Genomic DNA, 21,924 nt, shown 5'->3' with positions numbered 1-21,924 from the left:
GGTGGCGCAGGCAAGGCTTACGTTTCTTCAATAATAGCGGCTCACTGGTGCACGAGTGTAGAGGATCTTGCGGCCCTTTTGTGGGTAGTGCCTGTAACGTTTGTTGGCTTAGCAGCTTGAAAAAAAAAAAAAAAAGTTGAATACAAGGGCTCGGTGTCCCTCGTTACAAATTGCTGTACGTCGAACGGATGGCATCGCGCGCTGGAAATGTACTTTTTGTAAATGGTGACTAGTCCTGCGCTCGGTGCGCTAACACGCATATTTCTTTAGCGGTAATCGTTTATTGTAGAACTGCACGAGCTTACATTGCATATTGAAAACGATAACGATGCTGAAAGCGGCTTCAACGGCTCTGACGATGCAGTCGTCCAGCTCCGCGCGGTGGAAATATATTAACGATGACACTGCATGTATTTGTCTGATGTTCCCATTCAATCTTCCCGAAAAGTCCCTTGAACTAGTTATATTTCGACAGATTTCAAAGAAGAATCCTTGCGCACACAGTAGTGTCCATAATACTCCGTGCCAGTTCGTACTACTCCTACGTGCCGTCCGCATGCCACACTGGTATCCCAATGAACCAATACACCCTCACTTCTCGGCCATCTGCGTAGCAGGATGCCCCGGACGCGCGGCATACTGCTGTGCGTGGCCGCCAACGTAAGGTTTCAACTGTCGCTCGAAACCTCTTAACGGCGCGCACACACCTGTTGATCCCCACTCGAGAGCGCCCCATGTTCGGGCACGCGTGGTGCAAAAGCGGCTATGTTTGCGGTCGTTTTTTTCAGTGTTCGGCAGACGGGCCCGGTTCTAGTGTAGCCCCCTGTTGCCGGTACCCGCTGGAAAGATATGGGCAACGTCCGCTCCGAGCACAAGAAGCCGCCGCGCTTGTTGTGGTTGTGCTGGCGTTTCGTAATCGATATCACTTTAGCGATGTGGCCTTCCTGGCTGGTGTGTGCTGCTAACTTTTCTGCTGTCGCGGCGCTCGCTTTGACGTTTGGACGGTGGCGCTCTTGTCGGCCGGGCCCCGAGACTCGACTTGTGCCCCGCTAGCCTGACCCCAGCGACGGAAAAAGCGAGTCTCGGGGCGGCGTGTAGACGGGAGAGCTTTGTGCCCGGTCGATGACGAGACGGGGGAAACGCAGCGCGCAGATCCCCCCCCTCCCTACGCGTTGCCAGCCCCTGTCTTGCTGCTCTTTCGCGAAATTGCGACGAAGCTTTCGGGGGCCGTAGGAGAAGCGCAACGGAAATCTGCGCCTGCCCCTTTACATCCATTCAAGAGAGGTTTTTGAGGGCACAGAAGTAGCGCAAAATGAATCATTTTGGCGGTTTCGCCGCGTGAATCCAGGAAGAGGCTCGCGCACAAGAGTGCAGAGTGGCCCTCGGTTGTTGGAAATTCTGCAGGATTGAGGAAATTCAATTTCTTGTCTCGGTATCTTTCAACAAGGTCTCCCAGGAGCTGTCTTGAGAACTTGGACGATGAAGCTACTTTAGAATTCGTCCCTGCTGCCATTTGGCTGGATCATTCACAGATTTACTTTCCAATTGAGCTTCAAGTTTGATCTTTAGAATCAAAAATGCTGATGTGGGAGCCTGAGACTTAAGGCTAGTCCACCGTCGAGTCGGTGCAAAGGAGTACGCACAGTGCATTAGCATTATTTCTGTGGTTTTGTTTGTACTGTGAATGGCTATTTCCTGATCTGAATGTAGAGTGCGGTTATATCAAGGTGCCAATAATAGTCTGTTGTACATTTAGTGTTGTTGTGTAGTAATTGTCTTCAGCTTTCCCATGCTGTGATTGCCTGCTTAATTGGACAGAGGAAAGCTTAATAACTAGTTAAATTGCATAATTTCTTTGAATTCGTGATCCACATTAGCAGTACTTGATTTGGCTTTAGGAACGGCTGTGCTTTTTACCTCTCATCTTATTGCCTTTTCTTTCACTTTGGCGCTAAGCTTGGTCACAGGGACAGAATTCCACTAGCAAGTAGGTCTTCACAACTATTGAAAAAGCTGCAATGCCAGTGATTGAGCCCTGATGTTGTGTAGGAAGTCCTTTTTAACAAAGCATTTAACTTATTGCACGGTCCCCCTTGTAGCTACAGCACTCTGAAGTGTTTACCTTTCAACACATGTGCTATCAGCATCAAATGAAATGCAAACACTGCAGATAGTGCATGGTGTCGGCCAGTCATCGCCAGAGACAGGCGCGTACACGCGTGGTTTGGCCGCAGGGTGCGATGATGCTCGCCCTACTGTGATCGTTTTGCTTCTGTTTGCCTTGATTTTTGTTTTTTTTTTGCTTTCCAGTCAAAGAGAATTAAAGAAAACAAGGTTTGCAGTAGGGTGAGCATCCTTGCACCCTGTGGGCAAAGTTTTTTTGTAGCGGTGCCTTTTCTTGATGACAATGCCTTTGTGGCCCTTCTCGCGGTCGCTAGTGGTCAAGCGACGCGTTGTCCCGGGTGGATCTTTGAAAGCGGCCACTCACGAACGCGAAAAGCGCCGAAAGGCATTAGCATCACAAAAAGGCATCACTACAAATACTGGCCCAGATGGGCCTGTCTCGGGTGATTGGCCGGCGGCGCACACTACCTTCATTATGCTTCGGGCATGCACTCTGCTGATCATGTTGCATAGATGCTTTTAGTGCCTTCCTTCAGTCAGATGCATTTGTAAAATCTCTTAGTAACTGGTTACAAAATTTTAGCTCAAAAATAACTGGAGTGTCATTGAAGTGTAATGTCTGCTTGAATCTGCTCTCATGCAGTTTCTGAAGTTCAGGTGAAGTGTTGAGTGGAAGAATGTTCTAGTAATGTATAGCTGACTCTTTCATGCCAAGGGCTTTGGCTTATAGTAAAGCTGTGCGAGTTGACTAGCGAGTGAATTTGCCAAGCTATGCCCGTCCACTCACAGCCTTTCTCACTTACCCGCATTCATGCTTGTGAAATGAACGTGAATATGATTCGGTGAATTTATCAGCAGTATTGACTATGCCACAGAGCCTGGACATGTGTATAAGGCATGTGCTCAGTGCCAACCAGCTTAGCAGCTATAACCTCTGCTAAAGCTCCTATTTCACAAAAGTAGATTTATAGAATTTACTCTATATTCTGCCACATCACATTTCAATTTTTATTTAATGGTTGTGCTTGAGTCCATTTATGCATCTCCTCACTCGGGCTCATTGTTACGAATGGACGCCGCTTCTGGATACAAACATAGGTCGACTCAGGATAATGAGGAATCATCCTTACATCTATGTTCGTGAGCCCAAAACCACATGTAATCGCATGCAATTTAGAAGTACTTGACCTCACTCACTCATTTTGTCTCCAGTTTACTGGACTTGCACATACTCGGACTCCCGTATTCTAAAGCGATCCTCCACTCCACCGAATTGAGCACAGCAATGCCCTTCAACAGAAGATGTTATGCTTCTCAGGAATGGCCGTGCACTGTCGAAGTACGGCGCTGTCATCCACTCTCTTGAGTCGAGGCGGAGGGTAGAGTGGAGCATTTAAGAATACAGGGGGTCACTTAGGACTTGCTTCGACTTGCTCGGACTCGCTCTCACAGCCCACTGCAACTCACTCTTAACTTGCTAAGGCTCACTGGTCAGTGCGAGTTAATGAGTTGACTCATGAGCGAGTTTGCCGACCTGTGATTGCAAATCTAATTTGGGCATAAGGAAGTGTATTGGTATAAGAAGACGACTCTTGCGGTGCTCAAGAATTGCTGCAAGTTAGTGTTGCGAAGAAATGTGTGGCTGCATACTTCTATACAACCATGTTAGAAAGATGACAGAAGTGCATGTCATGTGCTTGCAGGTGTACTGTGCCTCCTTAAATGTGGTTATGAATCTTGTAAAACTTGCTTACGAACCTTTTTAGCTGTATGTCTCGTGCACAATATCCAGTTGAGCAGTTTTGCGGTGACTAGAGCTGCACTCTGCTGCGAAATTAAGCCGTTTTATTTAACATTTAATGTGAAGCATGGCACTTAATGGTTTTAAAGTCTCATAAGTAACTCCTTCTTAAATGATAGGGCCTTGAGATTGAGGATCAAGAAAAGCAGCTCCTTTGAATTCATTGCTAATAGATTTTTGTTTGATGAATCCTACTGTACAGTAAATTAAATTTGATGAGCGTCTGCCACAGCAGTACTACAGGGTAAAGGGGACTGTATTGAGCAAATATATATTAATAAACAGACAGCATCTATTGTGTCATACTGTGCCTTGTGTTCTTTTTGTTAATTGTGTCCGGAGGTTAGCATCCATCTTGTGCCTACTGGTTCAGCAGGATCCAAAAAGCTCTGCTTTTACTGGGAATCCTTGGCCGACACATGGTGTTGACCTCACAGCTTGCTCTGTGCAAAGCATTTCTAGGGCACAGTGGCAAGTTTGCATGGAGTGATATACTGTCATCCAGCACAATCCAAACCACTATCAGCAAAATGGATGCATTGCCGTGACCATGAGGCTGCCAATGCAGGTCTGTGCACATGCACGCTGGACCACAAATGGCAGCATGCGCATCAATGCAAAAATCAGATTAGACTGAATGATTATAATAGCCTAGCAGCAAAATCTCTGATGAATGCTGGCACAAGTATTGGATGTGGATGATTGGGGGCGTTGTATGGTGGCAGTGTTTATGCTGTTTATTAGAGCCATGGCAAGAAGTTGATGTCTCCCGGGGGGTGCGGCCATTGTTTTAAGCGTTCTATGTGGAAATGCAAAGTGTGGTTTAGTACACACACTTCCCTCACCTTATCCTGAGTTTGAATGACAATGGCACCCAATTAATTTGCAGGGAAGATACCCTGACATTAGCAAGGAAAGAGGTATATTAAGACTCTCACCCATCAGATGGAAAGGACACTGGTGCTAAATTACGAGTCCCTTCTTATGGCTTTTCCATAGCCAAGCTCACTGCTTGCCTTCATAATACAGTGATTTGCCAATACATCAGGCTAGTATGGAGAACCAATACTAGTGAAAGAAAAGTCAGTTCAGCTACTGTATTTCCACACTGCCATTGCACAGTCATCGTTGATTTATAAAGAGAGGGAGGGGGGGGGGGGTCAGTGTTGTTGCTGCTACTATGAGAATAGGATAGCATGCAACATTCTGCTAGGTTGGCTTTTTCCAGCAGATAATAGGTGTGGTAAGTCAGTTATTCAGTCCAGCATTATGTACTTGAATGTATTGAGATCAGTTGCCATATCGGTGCACGGGTAGTTAGTTCTGTTGTAGAAAGTGGACACAGCTCCACGTGGCCTTCTGCAACTTCAAGCGACAGATGCCACTTTTGTCATAGTGGGATAAGTACTCTTGCATTTGAAACCTGCAGAGTTTATTTGGGAAGTGGCAGGGCAATGTAGGCCATTCAAGCACACCCATAACAAAGCCATGCTCTTTGGAAACATAAGTACACTGAATGAACATATTTCAACTGACCCATTTGCACTGACACCCTCGCAATTTTTCAACAATATCACGCGAGCGTCGACTGCACAGCGTTTCAGTGGTCTTGTACCTGTCCCAGGGGCACTCCTGAAGCAAACAGCGCAGCAGACTACATTTGAACTAGAATTCGTCTTGCACGACTGCACATAAAGTTGCCAATCCTGCTGTCCCTCACCGCTATAAGGCTGCTGACACGCCATACGGTCGACGCTGGCGTGATATTGTTAAAAAATATCAAGGGTGTACATGGCAGCAAGGTAGCAATGCCTACCAGCCACGCTAGATGCCTGTGAATGTTGTATGCAATGAAACAAACATGTGGGGTGGGCACGTATTTAAGATAGTGAAATTGGCATAAAATGACATGCGACCCTCGAAAAAATTCCTGGCTATGCCACTGTATACTGGTATGATGCAAAATGCCACACAACCTTTCTGCTGTTCCCAGGTGGTGGACAGGACTAGCACCAGATTAGAAAATTTCAGTTTGGTATGTGTGACCCACATTCTAGCTATTGTGCATTCATAGGGTGTGGACAGGCAAAGCAAATGCAAGTTTTTAGTGATTTGATCTGATTTAGTGCTTAGGGGGGGGGGGGGGGGGTTACTAGGCATGCACATCTGAAATCGCTTCCCATGTCTGCTAGATCGGGACTCAACCCATGTTGTGTTTTTTGCAATTAAACCAACCCTTGATTGCATCAGGTTTTAGTTACTGTTAAGTAGAGCCAACACAGCTGCCTACAGTATTGTCTGGCCATCCATAGTGGCTTTAAAACAATGTTGCCTCCCCTTTCCTCGGCACAAGCATTTAAGTGCTTCAAATACATGTCCATGAACCATCACAAAAATTGTACAAGCTTATAAGATTTTGCAAATAGTATTGAAAGTTCAGAATTAAAACTGCACTAAAAAGCAATTCAACAGCCTATGCATAGTTTATATTCAAGGCGTTCCACCTAATTTGGAACAAGTTAAAGCAAAGAAAAGATAGCGAACACTTCTGAATGGGTGAAACCAACTACATGTTGCCCTAATACTTTTGTTCTTAATAACAAAGCAATTTGGGATGATTAACTTTTTTATTTCATGGCTGTAGTATCAGTACAAGGTTCTGTAGAGCACGTTTGATAACATTCCTTTCAGTTCCTTGCAATCTGCTACCATTTGTTTAGCTCTTTTTTCTGTGCTCAAAAGAAAGCCAGTGATACCATTAACAACCTGTCGTGCCCAGCCGCTTGGATGCCACAGCGTCTTTCTTTTGAATTCGGAAAAAGGAGCTACACAAAGGTAGTAAGTAGCAAACAACTTGGGACGTATCCTGAAATAATTGCCTCAGCGATGCTATCGCCTTGCGTGACGTGGGGCTCAATCAGTTCACGGCAATACTATTGCCTAAAGTGATTGTCGCAGAATATGTCCTCAGAGAGAGATGTTTTCAAATGTGCTCTGCAAACCTTGTATTGACAATTACCAATTACTCTATCAATAAGAACACAAAAAACACTGGAGGCTTCTCTAGGAGGTTAACATACTTGGTTTCATCTAGACTTAGCTTTTATTGTAAAACCAAGTGCCATTGTTACAAATAGATATTCGTTGGCTCTGTAAAAAGAGCTAAACCTCACAGTAACACTTCATGACCCGAAGAGAGGCGTGGCCTAGAAACTAAAAAAGAAAGGGAAAAAAATGGCTTAATTCATGTCTGAGGTAACATGCTAAGGTGATTTTGTTTTGTAGTTAGCCCTCAAGGGCCTGCCTTATATTCTACCAGCTGCAGGTTTTCTAGACTGTCACTAAATCTTGCTGTTAACTCTCTATTGCCTAATAAATGATGCTGCACTCAGATCATCGTGTTGTTATTGACTTGCAAAATGCAAGTACACTGGTACTCCTAACATAGTTCAGGGCTGTGATGAGTGAATAGGGAAGGTGCATTGAAACCAGTTGACATGCACCTGCTAACCTGAATGCAAATGCACGTAGTGTGGGGGATGTCAAGTCGCAAGGAAGAGGCGCCTTGTGTTCAGTAAATGCTGCTGCCCTTCATCCTTGCCACTGTGATGCCTGGCCCTAACCCCTCTTTTCATCTTTAAGTAGTGAATACAGCCATTCAACAGCTCAGTTGCATTTAATTCTTTAACACCGAAGAGATAATCTGATGTAAACTGCTTTTTGGAATCTAGTGGGCTGGGCTGGATATTTTGTAGCAATCCCTTCCGCTCGATTCCATGCCACACTTATCCTCCATTAATGGCCGGCTGATACATAGATAATGCAGATGGAGCGTCGCTCTTACCACTGATGAAGTGCGAAAAGGTATAGCATTATAAGAAAGGCACCGCTACGAAATTGAGGCCCTCTATAATGGCCAGCCCAGTAGACCTTCACATGCAACATTGAATGAGCAATCCTGATCAACAGATATCACTTGTTAATTCCTGTGGCCTGTTCATATCGCTGACATGCTTTGCATTCACTGTTGATGCAAGTATAATTTATGCAAATACCCATTATGAATAGCTATTGGCAAGATTTTGTTAAATGGCGAGGAATGAGTGGACGGAAGTGAGCAACTGAAGAGAAACCGAGGGGTAAAGTAAACAAACTGGGTAAGCACACGAAAAAAAAAAAAAGCACACCATGACTGTTTGTCACTTGACCCGTCACATCACACGTGCTAGTAACAGCTGTAGCTTAAAACATGGTATGAATATGGAAAGGTGGTGAACTCCTCGAATGTGGTGAAGGGAAGCATCTTGTTTTTAATAACCCTGCATTTCTGACTGGAGAGTGCCTGTTTTGGGCGAGCTGTCTGCCCTTGCATCCATCGTAGGCCTTTGCATCGCTTTAAACTAGTTGCAAGAGCCAAATAGTGGCATACTCACAGCTTGGTTGCGGTGCTGGCTTGCACTAGTTTAGCACATCACTTTGCTCTTCTAGCAGGGGTAATGGCTAGATGAATTATGAATAAAATATAAAATGAAAGAATTCTACTTGGCTAGCTTCAAACCTGGGTGGTAAGACTTTGAAACTGGTCCTCTGACAAGCTGCTATTAGTGCATACTCTAGCATTAATAGTGGAGTGATGCAATGTATAACATGCATCACTGTGCCCTGTATCATGGATATAGGGCGGAGTATCACATGGCACGAACTAGTAGCTTTCAGTGAGAAAGTTGAGATGTAGCTGAGGGCAGATTGGTGGTGCAAGAGAGCCTTTTGCTAGCCGTGTCTGCACGAACAATGCATAGCAGGCACCTATGGCTAATAGGCTAGTTTTGTTAGGAGTGCTTAAGCAAAGGTGTCTGGTGGTTCTGTGTGTTTAACTGGTGTGCCTTGAAATGCACCCGGCCTTCTGGAAAGGCTATTTTGATTGCTGGTGCATTCTCGACGATATGTCATGCATTAGCTGTTCTCTTTACATTAGTTAAAATTGTGTTAAAAGCAAATGAAATTTTAATATGCAGGGGAGAATCTGTCAAGCTGGGAACTGAAAGGGGCACAGGCATTGAAAGTTTCGCTCTCCCTTGAAGTGTATTGAGAAAGTTCTTTAGTGTGGTTATCTAATTGATTTGAAATTGAATACAAGGACTTGTACTCTACCATGTTTTTACATGTATACCAACTTGAAGCGATTTTGAAAATAACATAGGAGTCGCTCGTCTTAAGGTAGGCATATGTTATGCAGCATAGAGATTGAAAATGCGGACGCAATAAATCCCACTAATGGATGTTTAGTATTTATGAAAAAACTGTTTGACAAGCCTCAAAGCTCACATGGGAGCAGCACATTTGTGTTGCTCGTTTTCCAAGTTATTGGTTATTTTTCATATTGGCTGATAAGCGGGTGTGAATGAGGTGTAGGAGTGAGCTCGCATAAAAGGTGGGAATCACTGCTGCCATGCTTTATGCGTGTGCCATTCTTGTTGAACCACAGGAGGCTAATGGCGGTTTAATTGGCGGTTAGGTAGTTCAATTAGAATATTTGTAGTGTTCTCTTTGCAAAGCAAAGCACTGTTACATGCGCTGTCTGCAGTGTAGGTGCCTCGGCGTCTGTTGGACAGAGTGCTGTTATGTCTGGCTTTGGCAGTTGGCCATTTTGCCTCTGCGGTGGCCCACGTTGCCTTTGCTGTGTAGTCACTCTGACCGCTGCCATTTGCGTGCCCGTCTACCTTGCAGGTGTGCCGTTTCCGCCTAGCCACAAGCTGACACTGAGTGAGGTGTTTGAGGCAAAAAGCGGCAAGCCACGAATCGAAGCTTTGAAGCAACACTTTGTGCTCGAAGGGCGAATCGAAGAGGCAGCTGCCCTACGCATAATCAATGAAGGGGCTGCGTTGCTACGCCAGGAGAAGACCATGATTGACATTGAGGCCCCCGTGACAGGTACGTTCTCTTGTCGCTACTGCTTGTTACTGAGGCACTGTTAGTAGCTCTGAAAAATTGGAGGTGGTTTCTAAGTGCACAGCGGTAATGATTGTGCTATTTGCTAAGTACTTGGGCCCATCAGTACTCCATGTAGCGTTGCTTTTTGTGTCTACACTACCTTGTATAGGTTTCTTGGGTGTAAACTGGCAGGTGCTGGTTGCTTGTCAGCACTAGTTGCCTAGATGTGTTCCTGACCTGCACATTTAAATGCAGCTGCTGTGCTGAACAGCCGGGGTATGCAGGTGTATATTGATTTGTCAAATAACAGCACAAGACATTAGGTTGGTTTCACTATGAATGTCACTGTTGCTTCTGGTGCAGATGCTGCCAGCAGCTTTAGGCTAGCTTTGTTACACCGTGGCCCATTGTATTTCCTTCTCCTCAGCAGCATCCCTAAAACTGGCCAGTTAGCCTGCCAAACTGAATAATAAACCTACATTTCATCCAGTTTACCCATCTGAATGACAACAATCATTACTTGCATAATCAAGTGACATATTTGGTGCTATGTGTCTGCTTTCATTGCTTATTTTTTCATCAGAACTTGAAAGTCTGTTTGCAGAATTATTTTTCTTTTCAGTGAGCCTAGAGTTTGTTACTGCTAAGATGCCCTGTGCATTCTAGCTGTCTTGAAGAAATGTGCACTACCTGCACTGGCTTCAAAAGCTTTATATTCAATAAACAACCTGTTTCCAAGAACAAAATGGAGACCAAAATGAAGTACCTACGGAAACAAGTTGACATTGGTGACGCTTGCATGCAACTCCCCGTGACAACTATCCTCGCAAAGCTTATGTTGGTTGCAAGCTTCGATGTGATGTTCACAAAGGGTGGTGCGAAATGCAGGTTGCAATAGATTAGTAAAGCTTGAATATCTGCAGCATTTCATTGTGTAACTTTGAAATATGCTGTGTTTGGGAGATTTGCTGTGCTAGGCAGTGAGCCAGCAACCAAAAGTTATGGTTTAGCTTTGAATCTGCCAAGGTCTCCTCGCTTGAAACAACACACAGTTGAGCTAGTTGGAAGGGCGGCCACGGCGGCCGCATTTCGATGGGGGCGAAATGCGAAAACACCCGTGTACTTAGATATAGGTGCACGTTAAAGAACCCCAGGTGGTCCAAATTTCCGGAGTCCCCCGGCTACGGCATGCCTCATAATCGGAACTGGTTTTGCCACTTAAAACCCCATAATTTAATTTTTTTTTTCTAGTTGGAAGGGATTTATGTTAAAAAAAGGTAAAGAAAAGGTGTGTGTTTGCATGCCTACCTTTTTTCTAACATGAGTGTCTCTATTTGCCCGGTGGCTAAATGGCACCCTGGAAGCGGAGAAGCCATCATGCCTGAAATGCAAAAGCTTGGTGATAACCTAATTGTTGGCTACTGTGTTCACAGCCGTGGATGTTAGAGAGAGCGAGGATAATATATTTAAATGATGGCTCGAAGCCTGTTTAAGGAAGTGGGAAGGGAGATTGGGCTAAGTATGTTTAACTATGGAAGTTTCACGTCTGAAGCTTTATTGTAGTAAGTTAAGTATCTCTTTAATGTGAGCCAAACTAGACCCAGTCCTTGAATGTCACTGGCTTAGGCTGGTAGCTGTTGTTGAATGTGTTCAGCCTTTTGCATTCCCGCACGAGGTAATGCACACTGGAGTTACCTCCCTTGCGCTTGTACAGCATTTCCCTTGTGGGTGGTCAGCGTCATTGCATTGCTACTGCCATAAAGAGACTGTCATGGCATATCCTACTTTGGCCTTGGTTAATAGGACTTTTGCCCCTCAAGATAGCCTTTTGGGGAAGAGCTGATTCTCACAGCTGATTGTTATGCATGCTTCTCTTGAAAGCAACTTTCAGGCCTCGATGCTTATTAGACTGGCCACAGAGAGCTTACTGAACTGCTTTGTTTATGAGCATTGTGATGCCTGCGCTGCTGTTGTCACCTTGTAGGGAGCCGAATATGCTTGTCAAGCTGATGCCTCAGCTTTCAGTTCCAGCTCCGTGAAAGTATTTATATACATCTTTTTACTAAACAGTATATTACATAAGAAAGGGCATTGTCCTTTGTTGACTTTCCTCCTGCAACGAGAAGTTTCATGCCAGTACAAAACCCTTCATGCATAAGGTCACATAGGGCTGTCAACTTTACTTCAAGTACCGAGAAAAGGGGAAAACGTGGGTGAGAGCTATTTAATTGGCCACACAAGAAACTGGGAGAAAATCCTTTCTAACAAAATGCATGAAAAAAAAAATACCTTGACAAGGTCTTGAGAGTAAAAGCTAGTTGTGCACTCCAAGTACGTAATTGGTGTTTCACAGTATTTCCACAGCTGTGGCCACTTTGAGCAGCTTGCAAAAGGTCGTGGCCAGTGCTCGCTGCATCCTTTGACATCTGACTCATTTGGCACACTGAATAGCAGCCAATTACGTGTTCAAGCATCTTGCATGAGTCTTCTGCCTGAAGGTCTGAAACGTACTAGCTGCTTGCTTTGTTTCAACATCATCTTGGCTGAGTCATGCTGACAGTGCTGCTGGCGCAACTAGTCATCGTGTGATAAATGAGAGGGTGTTGTTTGGAGAATAGAAATGGCCACATGCACACATGCTTGTCACTTTTTGGGCCGTTGAACCTTTGTTTGTGTGGCAGGTGAATGGTCATGTCTAGCCAGGCAGAGGGGGGTCACAGTAAAAATTTTTAAATACTGATTTCATGCACAATTTGGAGTCTTGTTTCCGCTGTAATATGTTGAAATGGCTGCCTTGGATATCTATTTTAAATGGTATATAAAAAAAAGTGGCTGCTTGGTGTTCTCTACTACTAAATGTAACTATTTTGTTGGCCATGGGTTGACATGATGTATTAAAAGATGATGGTCCTGTTGAGAGAAATAAACATTCATGGCCTCTTTGGGTAGGAAGTCCAGGTGCATTTTCATATTACCACTTTTGCTGTGCTGAAGAAATTTCAGTTTTTGTTAGATTTATAATTTCTTTGTCCGTTACAATCGTTTGCATGATGCTCTCGCAAATTGTTGAGGTCACCTCATGACTTGTGCACAATTAGTAAACTTGGGACATCGATCCTAGTCATGTTGTTTACCTGGTGGTGTTGCACTGTTTTTATTTTTTCAGTTCTTGATGTAGTACTGGCTTATTGGCACTTTAAGCAATTGTTTAGTATTATTTTAGGAATTATTAAGGCTGCAGTGCAGTTCGTGCGCAGCTTTGGAGCCAAATGTGAGTTGTTTTCTAGAACCTTTGTATTGTTTATTTTGTAGATAGTTAAGGTTGCTACTAAGGGTGTGAGAGATGGATGGATCTTGCAAAGCTGTCCAGTGCTACCCACCATGGTGGCTTAGTGGCTATGCCATAGCTCTGCTAAGCACGAGGCCGTGGGTTCGATGCCCAGCCGCTGCCACTGCATTTTGATGGGGGCAAAATGCAAAAATGCTTGTGTACTGTGCATTGGATGCACATTAAAGAAACCTAGGCGGTCAGAATAAGTCCAAGGTCCCCCACTATGGCATGCCTCATAACATCGGGGTTTTAGCACAAAAAAAACCTTCAAATTTTTTCTTTTTGTAGTGCTCTTGGTTTGAGAGGTATGACTGTTACAGGAAAGATCACTCGCTGATACTGGCTTTAGACTGGGTTACCGTGTTGAGCAATCATTTGCCAAAATTATTTCCCTGTCTTAAAGTCATTTTATGCCTTCTCTGTGTAAAAACCCGCCATGGTTGCTCAGTGGTTATGGTGTTGGGCGGCCGAGCACGTGGTCGCGGGATCGAATCCCGGTCACGGTGGCCGCATTTCGATGGGGGCGAAATGCAGAAAATACCCGTGTGCTTAGATTTAGGTGCACGTTAAAGAACCCCAGGTGGTCCAAATTAATCCGGAGTCCCCCACGGTTTTCACACGTAAAACCCCATAATTAAATTAATTGTCTGTGTAAACTTGCAGATGAATTAGAAGTGGTTTGGTGCACATTTTTCTGGCATGCACGTTAATATGTGAATGAGAGCTTATCGATATCCCCGAAATGAAAGATCATTGCTGTACTCTGCCAGTACTTTCCTCTGGGGCTGAAACTAGTGAGAATAACAGAGGGTTGAAAGGAAGCTAAGGGCCATGTAACTAGCAGTAAAATTCAATGTGTTGAGCAAGCTAGAGATAGGGAGACTGTAGAATGGGTTAGGGAGCTAACACATGTAGCTGATATTCTAGTTGATAATAAAGAAGTGTAGCCTTTATCATTAGTAGGTAACTTTTGGTCGGTTAATGACGATATGTGTAGCAAGGGAACATGCACTTGAGGATGGTAGAGGATTAGGTGGTAGTATGAGATGTGGAAATTTGCAGGCATTGGGTGCCATCAGCTGACAAACGACAGGTTAACTGGAGTTTGCTGGAAGTCTTTCTTGTGCTCTGGACTTGAATACCTATGGCTCGGTGAATGGCTAGGTATTTTATATAATATAGCTTTTATTTTTCTTTGTAAGCATCTTCCTGAACGTTTCTTGCTTAATTTGGGGGAACTTTCACCTGATTAGGTTGAGTCTAAAACTTTTTTTTTTGCTGAAAGTGCGCATACAGTGAGGGAAGCATTTTGTGAAGGGTGGTATGGGTGCGTGCATGTGTGACACAGAAAATGTAATTTGCTTTTTGGTGTTCAAAGTGGCTTCATGTCTTATACATTAAGAAATTTGACTTGAACTATCCACACGTTATCTGTGTTGCAGTTGCCCATGTGTCGCAATTTTAGTGCATGCTAAAGGACGCGCATGGCACAGTCTTGAGCTTTTTGCCATAGTACATCTACATAACAGATCAGTGCCTTGGTCACTAACCCTTTTACTGCCGCATTTTTTTTTTGTGGCAACTACTCAGCCCCTGCCTGGTTCCACGTGTTTTAGTTGGTGTTTCTTGCTACATAGAAACTGGTTCTACACCTTTCGATTGTGAATTCAACATAAATCTCGTCTGTCAAAGTATGGATGGACCTGCTACACTGGTTCGCTCGACATGGCTGCCCTGCCTAGACGCTGACAGAGCACTAAGACATTTGCTGCACCTGCAGTCAGAAATTTCACTTACAAGTTCTTTACACGTTTAGATAACCTCGCCATAGATAGCATAGCAGGTATGGAATGTTCTTTATTGCACAAGCTGCGTCTGGAGAAGCAGGTAGTGCTTTGTAAACACAGCTAGTATAGTACTCGGTAATAAAGGGTTAAAGTTTAAAGGTTAAAGTTAAAGGGTTAAAGTTAATAAAGGGTTAAAGTTAATTTAAACATAGTGAACGTACAAGGGGAGTGTAGAGCACGTGTCAGTTAGTCTCAACCAAATGTATCACAGGGAACCCATTTATTTAAATGAAAGGTTGTGTCATTTATCAGTGATGCTAACACGATCACCCACTAATGGTGATGTTGGACACAGTGCATGCTTGAAAATGTAATGCAGATAATGCATAGATTGGAAGAAAGTTTGCCATTTTGTGTGGTTGCGAGATACTGAACGTCGAAGGCGAGTTTTATTGTGGCATGCGGCTTCAATATTTTGAATGTTGCACCCATTCTGCTAACACCTGAAAGGCCTGTACATGGTAGCTAGCCACCTTGCTAGTTCTGTAATTACTGTAGGAGGGCATTGTAGTTATGGTGGATTTAAATACTTGCAGCTCCGTAATTACTGTAAAAAAATCAATATACCATCAGAGAGACTGTGTTCTTACCTGTTTGTGACTCTTACATGTACAGAGGTAAAGGTACCTTAGTGGCTTTTATTAAACAGTAGAGCACGTATAGCTTTGAACGTTGGCGAGTTTTGATTAACGTTGGCGAGTTTTGCTTCGGAGCCCTAATGTCATGGATGTGCAGACCTGGGTGGTGGCTTCTGTTCTTTTTCTGTCTGTTCAGTGTCTTCGAGGTATGGAATAATGAAATTGCTTATGAGCGAGCATCCCAGTGGTGGGACCTATTGGGTACACCTTTTAAACACCAAATTTCTATGCGAGGAGCTGGCAAAGCTAGTAAAATGTCGCTAGCGTGGCAGTTTACACGACTTGCTGGCTGTTCGTTGTGGCTAACATCATAGGTGTCTTGAAGGTGTTTTGTGTGCAAAGCAGTTGACACCCATTGCATGGCTTGGACGACAGCCAAATGAGTGTGTCTGATAAAGGGGCGGGCTGGCATGTCCCGCAAATATCGGGGCACCGTGAGCGTGCGCTGCTGAGGGCCTATTTCTGACCTGGCAGCCCTCACTGTCGTGGCTGCAGCTTTTGGGTCTGTCTGCACGGTGCCAGGCAACGGCTTAGCATGTTGCCTCTGGCCGCTAGCACTGCGAAGTTTGGAGGGGGGTTTTGGTTACACCTTTTGTTTACTCTGTTCATTTGAGTGCGCCTTACTTGTTAGGTGTTTTGGGATGAGCTTAGCTTAGGTTGTCTTCGTCCTGGCATGATGGACCTGCTACAATATTGATGAATATGGGCTTTAATGCATCATCTGGCTTTACTGCACATTAGTGTCAGAATCTTCAGGGCATTTTTTTTTTTTTTACTTTCAAAGGCAGCAGTCTTAAAAAAGAAAAAGAGCCAGAAAGCTTATTTTTGTTGCACAAATATTAATGCTGCCACGCTTTTTTAAAAAGGTTTCTTTACCTGGGTGTGCTGCCAAACACCTATAACGCATGGTGCCATTGCTTCAGGGTTAGAACTGCGCATTTATTTCTTGGTTAATGCTAGCTGTAGTTGAAAGGAACCACTGTTAGCTTTTTTTTTTTTCTTGTGTAGGGGGCTGTTACAAGGGGCTGTTGGGGGGCTGTTACAGATGAGCCCTAGGCAGGGAATAAAATGGGGGGACACACAAGCATTCACGCATGCACACAGTTTAAAAATGGCTTCGTTCATGGAATAGTTAGGAGCCTTTTCCTCACTTAAAATAGTTTATTTGTAATATTTAAAAAATGGTGCATCGTTGATCATTGCCAGCGCACTAAAAGTTTAGCTGTTTTTGTTAAGAACAGGCTATGCGCACTTGATTCTTGCCCTACATTGCGCTTTAACTGTCAGTTGCAGCTCTTAGCGTGTGAAATGCAGTGCAGTTCGGGTGAGATACAAGGAAAAAAAATGCAACACAGTGCACTGTCTTTCTCAGGGTGCAAACAGACCAAAATTTTTTTTGTTTTTCCCATTTGTAATCTTTGAGCACTTGTTTGTTGTTGGAAAGTACGCTCACTTTGCATAAGATGAGGTGGCAAGGTGGGTAGGACTGGGTGCGTGCTGTGGGAATTTGTGGAAACAGTGCTGCAACAGTGCAGGGAGAGAATGGGCGAACCGAAAGAATGGTTTGCTGATTGCAAATTTGTCTGTCCAGCGCTTAGAATTTGCCCGAGTGCTGTTCCTGCAAATTCTCACCAACTTTTTGAGGTGGCAGGATAGACTGCATTTTTCTTGCCTGAATGGGAAAGTGGCCCATCTGAAATGGATGTTAAATTGCAGCTACTGCAAATGAAATATATCACTGGTACAGTTTGCACACTTGTTATTGCCGCGCTTTTTTTTTTTTCAGTTCTCAAAGTAATTAATCTTTGGCTAGCAAATATTTATGTTGGCTCTTAACTTGAGGAAGTATAAAGATGTGGGTGTGTTCAGATAAGGACAGTCAAAGGAGGGCCCCAAGTTTTTTTTTTTTTTTTTGATTGCAATGAAATGTTTTAGTAAAAAAAATCTCCAGGCATGAAAACTTCATAGTTTCTCAGCTTGTGCACTTAGGTCCGCACTAAGGAACACCCGGTGGTCAAAATAATAGAGTCCCCCTAGGTGTCACGCCTCATGATTATATCATATTTTTGCTGGGTAAAACCCCAGAATTTAAATTAATCTTAACCGAGACTAGGTGGAAAATGCAGATTATGCAGTGGATCTTTTTCCAATTCAGCTGTGCGCATGCGCATACCCTCGCTCCCAGCAGCAGCAGCCAAGCTGTGTCGCCGTAATATTACCTCAGAGCAGGTGTGCGAAGTGAGTGCGTGACCCCTTGCATGAGCCAAAGTAATTTTCTGAGCTTGAAGGACTGAACAATAATGTTGCACGTGGATGGGGCGATAATTTTGGTTAAGGAAACACTGCAGAAGTTCGTGGGAAAGACTGCCCAAGCAGTTTTATTGACGAAAACGACTCCCTGAACGGATGCTCAAGCGATGGGCTCGGCGTTTGTGACGGGCCTCATGCTGGACACTTGCTGTGCTGTGGATTGCATCAACTAGCATAAAATGCTGGATGTGTTGTACTGCTGTGGTGCACACGGTCGAGTTCCAAAAGATATGCTATGGGACCACTGAGCCACCGCGCGATTCTTGCTGAGTGAGGCAAGCCTGCGTTCTGGTAACAGCCCAACAGCAGCTCTGTAAACATTCGAGTCGCACTTGCTGCTCTACGACTGATTCGTCAGTCTTGGCATTATTTATTCTACTGGTACGTATATCGCAGGGTTTTTCCCATTGGCTGACGAACACATAATTGCATGCATTGCGGAAAAAGCTATATGCTTACATGGGGCCAAACATAAAAAGAACTGTCGCCACATAGGCCATTGGAATGCATCGCACAAGACCGAAGCAACACACTCGCGATGTCACCTTTTACAGAATTCGGGAGTCTCCTTTTTTTTTGTTTTTTGGCAGCTAAATGCAGCTCTACACAGCTGACAAAACGTGTTGCTTCCACTCCACTTCCGACTCCACGTGCCATGCCATGCACTACATCTCGAGAGAAAGACAACACTTACTCTGCTGTGCTCTTGCAGTATGCGTGCATAACCTTTGCAGTTTGTTTGTTCATCATGATTGGCTGCTTGTAGTGCCTGCTCTTCACTGACGGCAAGCACGTGCATGTATATGTTAACTGCCTCATTCGCGTCGAGCCACTCCAAATGACAGGCGAGTTTATCCCGAAGAAAGTACTTGCCGTGACTCGTTTTGTCTTCACCAGTTGACAAATGAAAGTACTGGTCAAGCTGTGCCCAAGCTATGCCCAAGCCTTGGGGGATGCCAACTCCATTGTGTGCCCTTCGTGCTTTTTAGTGCTCCTTCGGGGTTTTTTTGTACACCCGGTGGTTTGCGTCCCCGAACACTTATGTGCTGCTTGCATCTGCTAATGTAAAACTCTCTAATAAATGCTGGATTATCTCTAAAGTATTGGTTCCATGCTTTCGCCTCGCTATAGGGAACATCCTGCAGGTTGCGTTTGTTTGGTGCGTTGCTTTTGTATTGGTTGTGGGGTCTCACACGTGCTCTTGGGACAAAGGAACGACAACACAGTAGTGCAAACAATCAAAAGGGCATTTATTGCACCTTTCATACACTAATACACGCTAGCCGAATTACTACCAATAGAACATTCACATGGGGCGCGACAAATCAAGGAAGTCGACTCACCACGACCGGATAGCAAGCGGATATGTTCGCCCCATGCTATGACACCATCGCCTAGTCGTTCACGTGTACGGTTATGCGACCGGTGGCGCGTTCGAACGATCCGTGTTCGTCCATACTGGTGTCCTGCTCTTAGCCTCGCAAGACGGTACCGCGAAGTGGGCCGGTGCACGCGCGAAGCGTTCGTGCGTGTTGGTCGCCGATCAATACACCTTCGACCTTTTTCTCCCAAGTCATCCTGCTGTTCGGTGGCGTTAGCATCGCGACACTCGCGCCATCTCTCGCAATGCGCCGCAACCACTACGACCACCGCCAGCGCTTAGCCATGCGGAGAAGCCGGATTACGGGAGACACGAGCTATGCGGGGAAAACATCAGGGGACGCGTGAGAGTCGCGCATCCCCACATGGTATGTGGAAAAGGTGTTATTGCTACACGCGAGCAAATGTGCACGCGATTGAGCAAGGACAATGAGAATCTACTTCAACAGCACATGCGAAAGGAAGAAAATAAAGAAATGGAATGCAGGGATGCCGCGAGAGACTGCTTGGTCAAATGGACATAGCTACCACTCTGTAGGGGTGAGAAGGGGCGGGAGCGTCTTGCCCATCAAATTTAGTTGAAGTGGGGGGCCACTAGAGAGGTTGCTTACTGGAAAAAGGTCCATTGCTTGACATTCAGACTTTGAGAGTTAAAAGAAAATACCTTATACCTTACCCAACATTGTAAATGCATTTGTTTGCACAGGCCTACAACACAAGCACAAAAATTGGCTTTAAAAAAACAGGCCCGTAAATAGGCCTTTTTGTTTTGTAACAGCAAGTTTCTCCAGGTATTATTTCTGTGCATACCTTGCTACCTGCAGAATTCACTGCAAAGTATATTTGCCTCCAATATGGATGTTATTTTTATTTGTGTGGCAAAATTTTAAATATCTCAAAACATAAAAATGATAATAGTTCTTGTGCGAAAATGAGAAATAAGTCATCTCTGATTGCACTCGAATTTTCTCAAGATTTTCTTCCGTTATCGGTGATCTGTATGGGAAAAAAAACGTGTGGCATTATTTTGTCCCGGGTACAAAAAGCAGTTAACAGTGATGTATAAGCTATGTTTGGTGCCCTGCGGCCTCTTTTTTAGAATGTTGCGCCATGTAAGTGTCAGGTTTAATGATGGCTTCCATTTCTTTCATGAACCAAGAGCAAGCTGCAGCACTGCAGAAGGAACACGCATGCTTTTTTTGGAAATAAAAAAAATGTGCGACTAGCTCTAACAACAGTGGCTCGGAGGCTGCGGTGTTCTGCCAAACAGCGGGTCGTGGGTTGAACTTCCTGCCACCATGCTTGTGTAGAGAATCTGTACTAGAGCGGAGATGCTCCAGTTTTAGATTTAGGTGCACATTAAAGAACATCACGCAGTAAGGAATAACTCAGCCCTTCCTTGCAGTGTTTCTAGCCCCTGCATTTCTTTGGGATGCTGAGCCTTTATCAATGAAATCGGCAATAAAACATTGAAATATTTAAGGCATTGTAGTTGTTCACATATGTTTTGAGGATTTTGTGCGAGCCATTGGTAAAATACTCCTTTCATACATTTGCTGTCTGTGCAACACGTCTGCAAGGTGCTGGCTGCAAGCTTTCTTGATGCAATGTGTGTAACAAACATGGCACCAGTTAGTAATGTTTCACTTCATGCCAGTGGCTACAGGGCTTCATCTTATCTTAGGGACAGTGTCGTGCAGAAATTTTTTGGGGAAATATATTAATATGGAGAGTTCCCATTGCTTTGTTTTATGTCTGAAACACTTCAAAACAAGTTCTGTAGTACCGTCGAAGCTGGCTCCTTTCATGCCTTTAGGCGGATGTAGACGATATGCCACAAGCTTGTGCTGCAGCAGTGGGCTGTTTTATTTTGTTATGAAACTTGATGGCCCTTCAATTCTGCTTGCGACTGTTGCAATACTTTTTTACAACCTAGCCTGGCAGAGGCTTGCCAACATTTGCCTTACCCACATATTGTTTTGAATGTATATGTTGCTTGTGGCATTCAGTATTTGTTCAGCATGAACACAATCTATGTGCATTGTTTGGTGCAAAGACCTTGTTCAGGAACCTTTAAGTATGTTTGGAAATTTTGTTGTGCTTCAAAGTGTGGCCTAAGACTACTGTGCTGCTTTAGCAGTGCAAACCATGCATAAGACGACTGTGTGTTTTTATGCTGCTGTGCTAGCTTAGCTGCAGCTACCATAAATGGTTGCTGCGTTGCTTGGTTTTGACAACCGTGTTTGTGCTTGTTGGCAGTTTGCGGCGATATCCACGGCCAGTTCTACGACCTGATGAAACTGTTTGAGGTGGGCGGTCCACCTGCAACCACCAAGTACCTTTTCCTTGGGGACTACGTGGATCGGGGGTACTTCAGCATTGAGGCGAGTGGCTGATTTGTATTGCACTATTTATTTATATAGTGAGGATTTGGCATGCATTGCAAAATCCTGACTGGGAGCTTACCACTGTCGTTGAAAAGAAAAGTGCACAATCATTGCATTCTACCGGTGCTAGCATATGGGGCAGAAACTTGGAGGTTAACAAAGAAGCTCGAGATCA

At 44.4% G+C, this 21,924-nt stretch overlaps 1 protein-coding gene across 4 annotated transcripts in view; it reads left to right on the top strand.

Annotated features, from left to right (window-relative positions):
• Positions 1–21,924, top strand: part of LOC119437739 (serine/threonine-protein phosphatase 2B catalytic subunit 2-like) — a 105,826-nt gene that overhangs the window by 1,495 nt on the left and 82,407 nt on the right. For all 4 annotated transcript variants that reach the window (XM_037704707.2, XM_037704710.2, XM_037704709.2 and 1 more), the window contains exons 2-3: positions 9,653–9,856; positions 21,622–21,746. In XM_037704707.2, coding sequence (XP_037560635.1) covers positions 9,653–9,856; positions 21,622–21,746 — 329 coding nt within the window. The remainder of the gene's footprint in view (positions 1–9,652; positions 9,857–21,621; positions 21,747–21,924) is intronic.

The sequence above is a fragment of the Dermacentor silvarum genome, chromosome 1 (assembly GCF_013339745.2).
Source record: "Dermacentor silvarum isolate Dsil-2018 chromosome 1, BIME_Dsil_1.4, whole genome shotgun sequence".
Taxonomy (NCBI): Eukaryota; Metazoa; Arthropoda; class Arachnida; order Ixodida; family Ixodidae; genus Dermacentor; species Dermacentor silvarum.
Note: the sequence above shows the minus strand (reverse complement) of the source record. Positions and strands in the feature narration are given on the sequence as shown.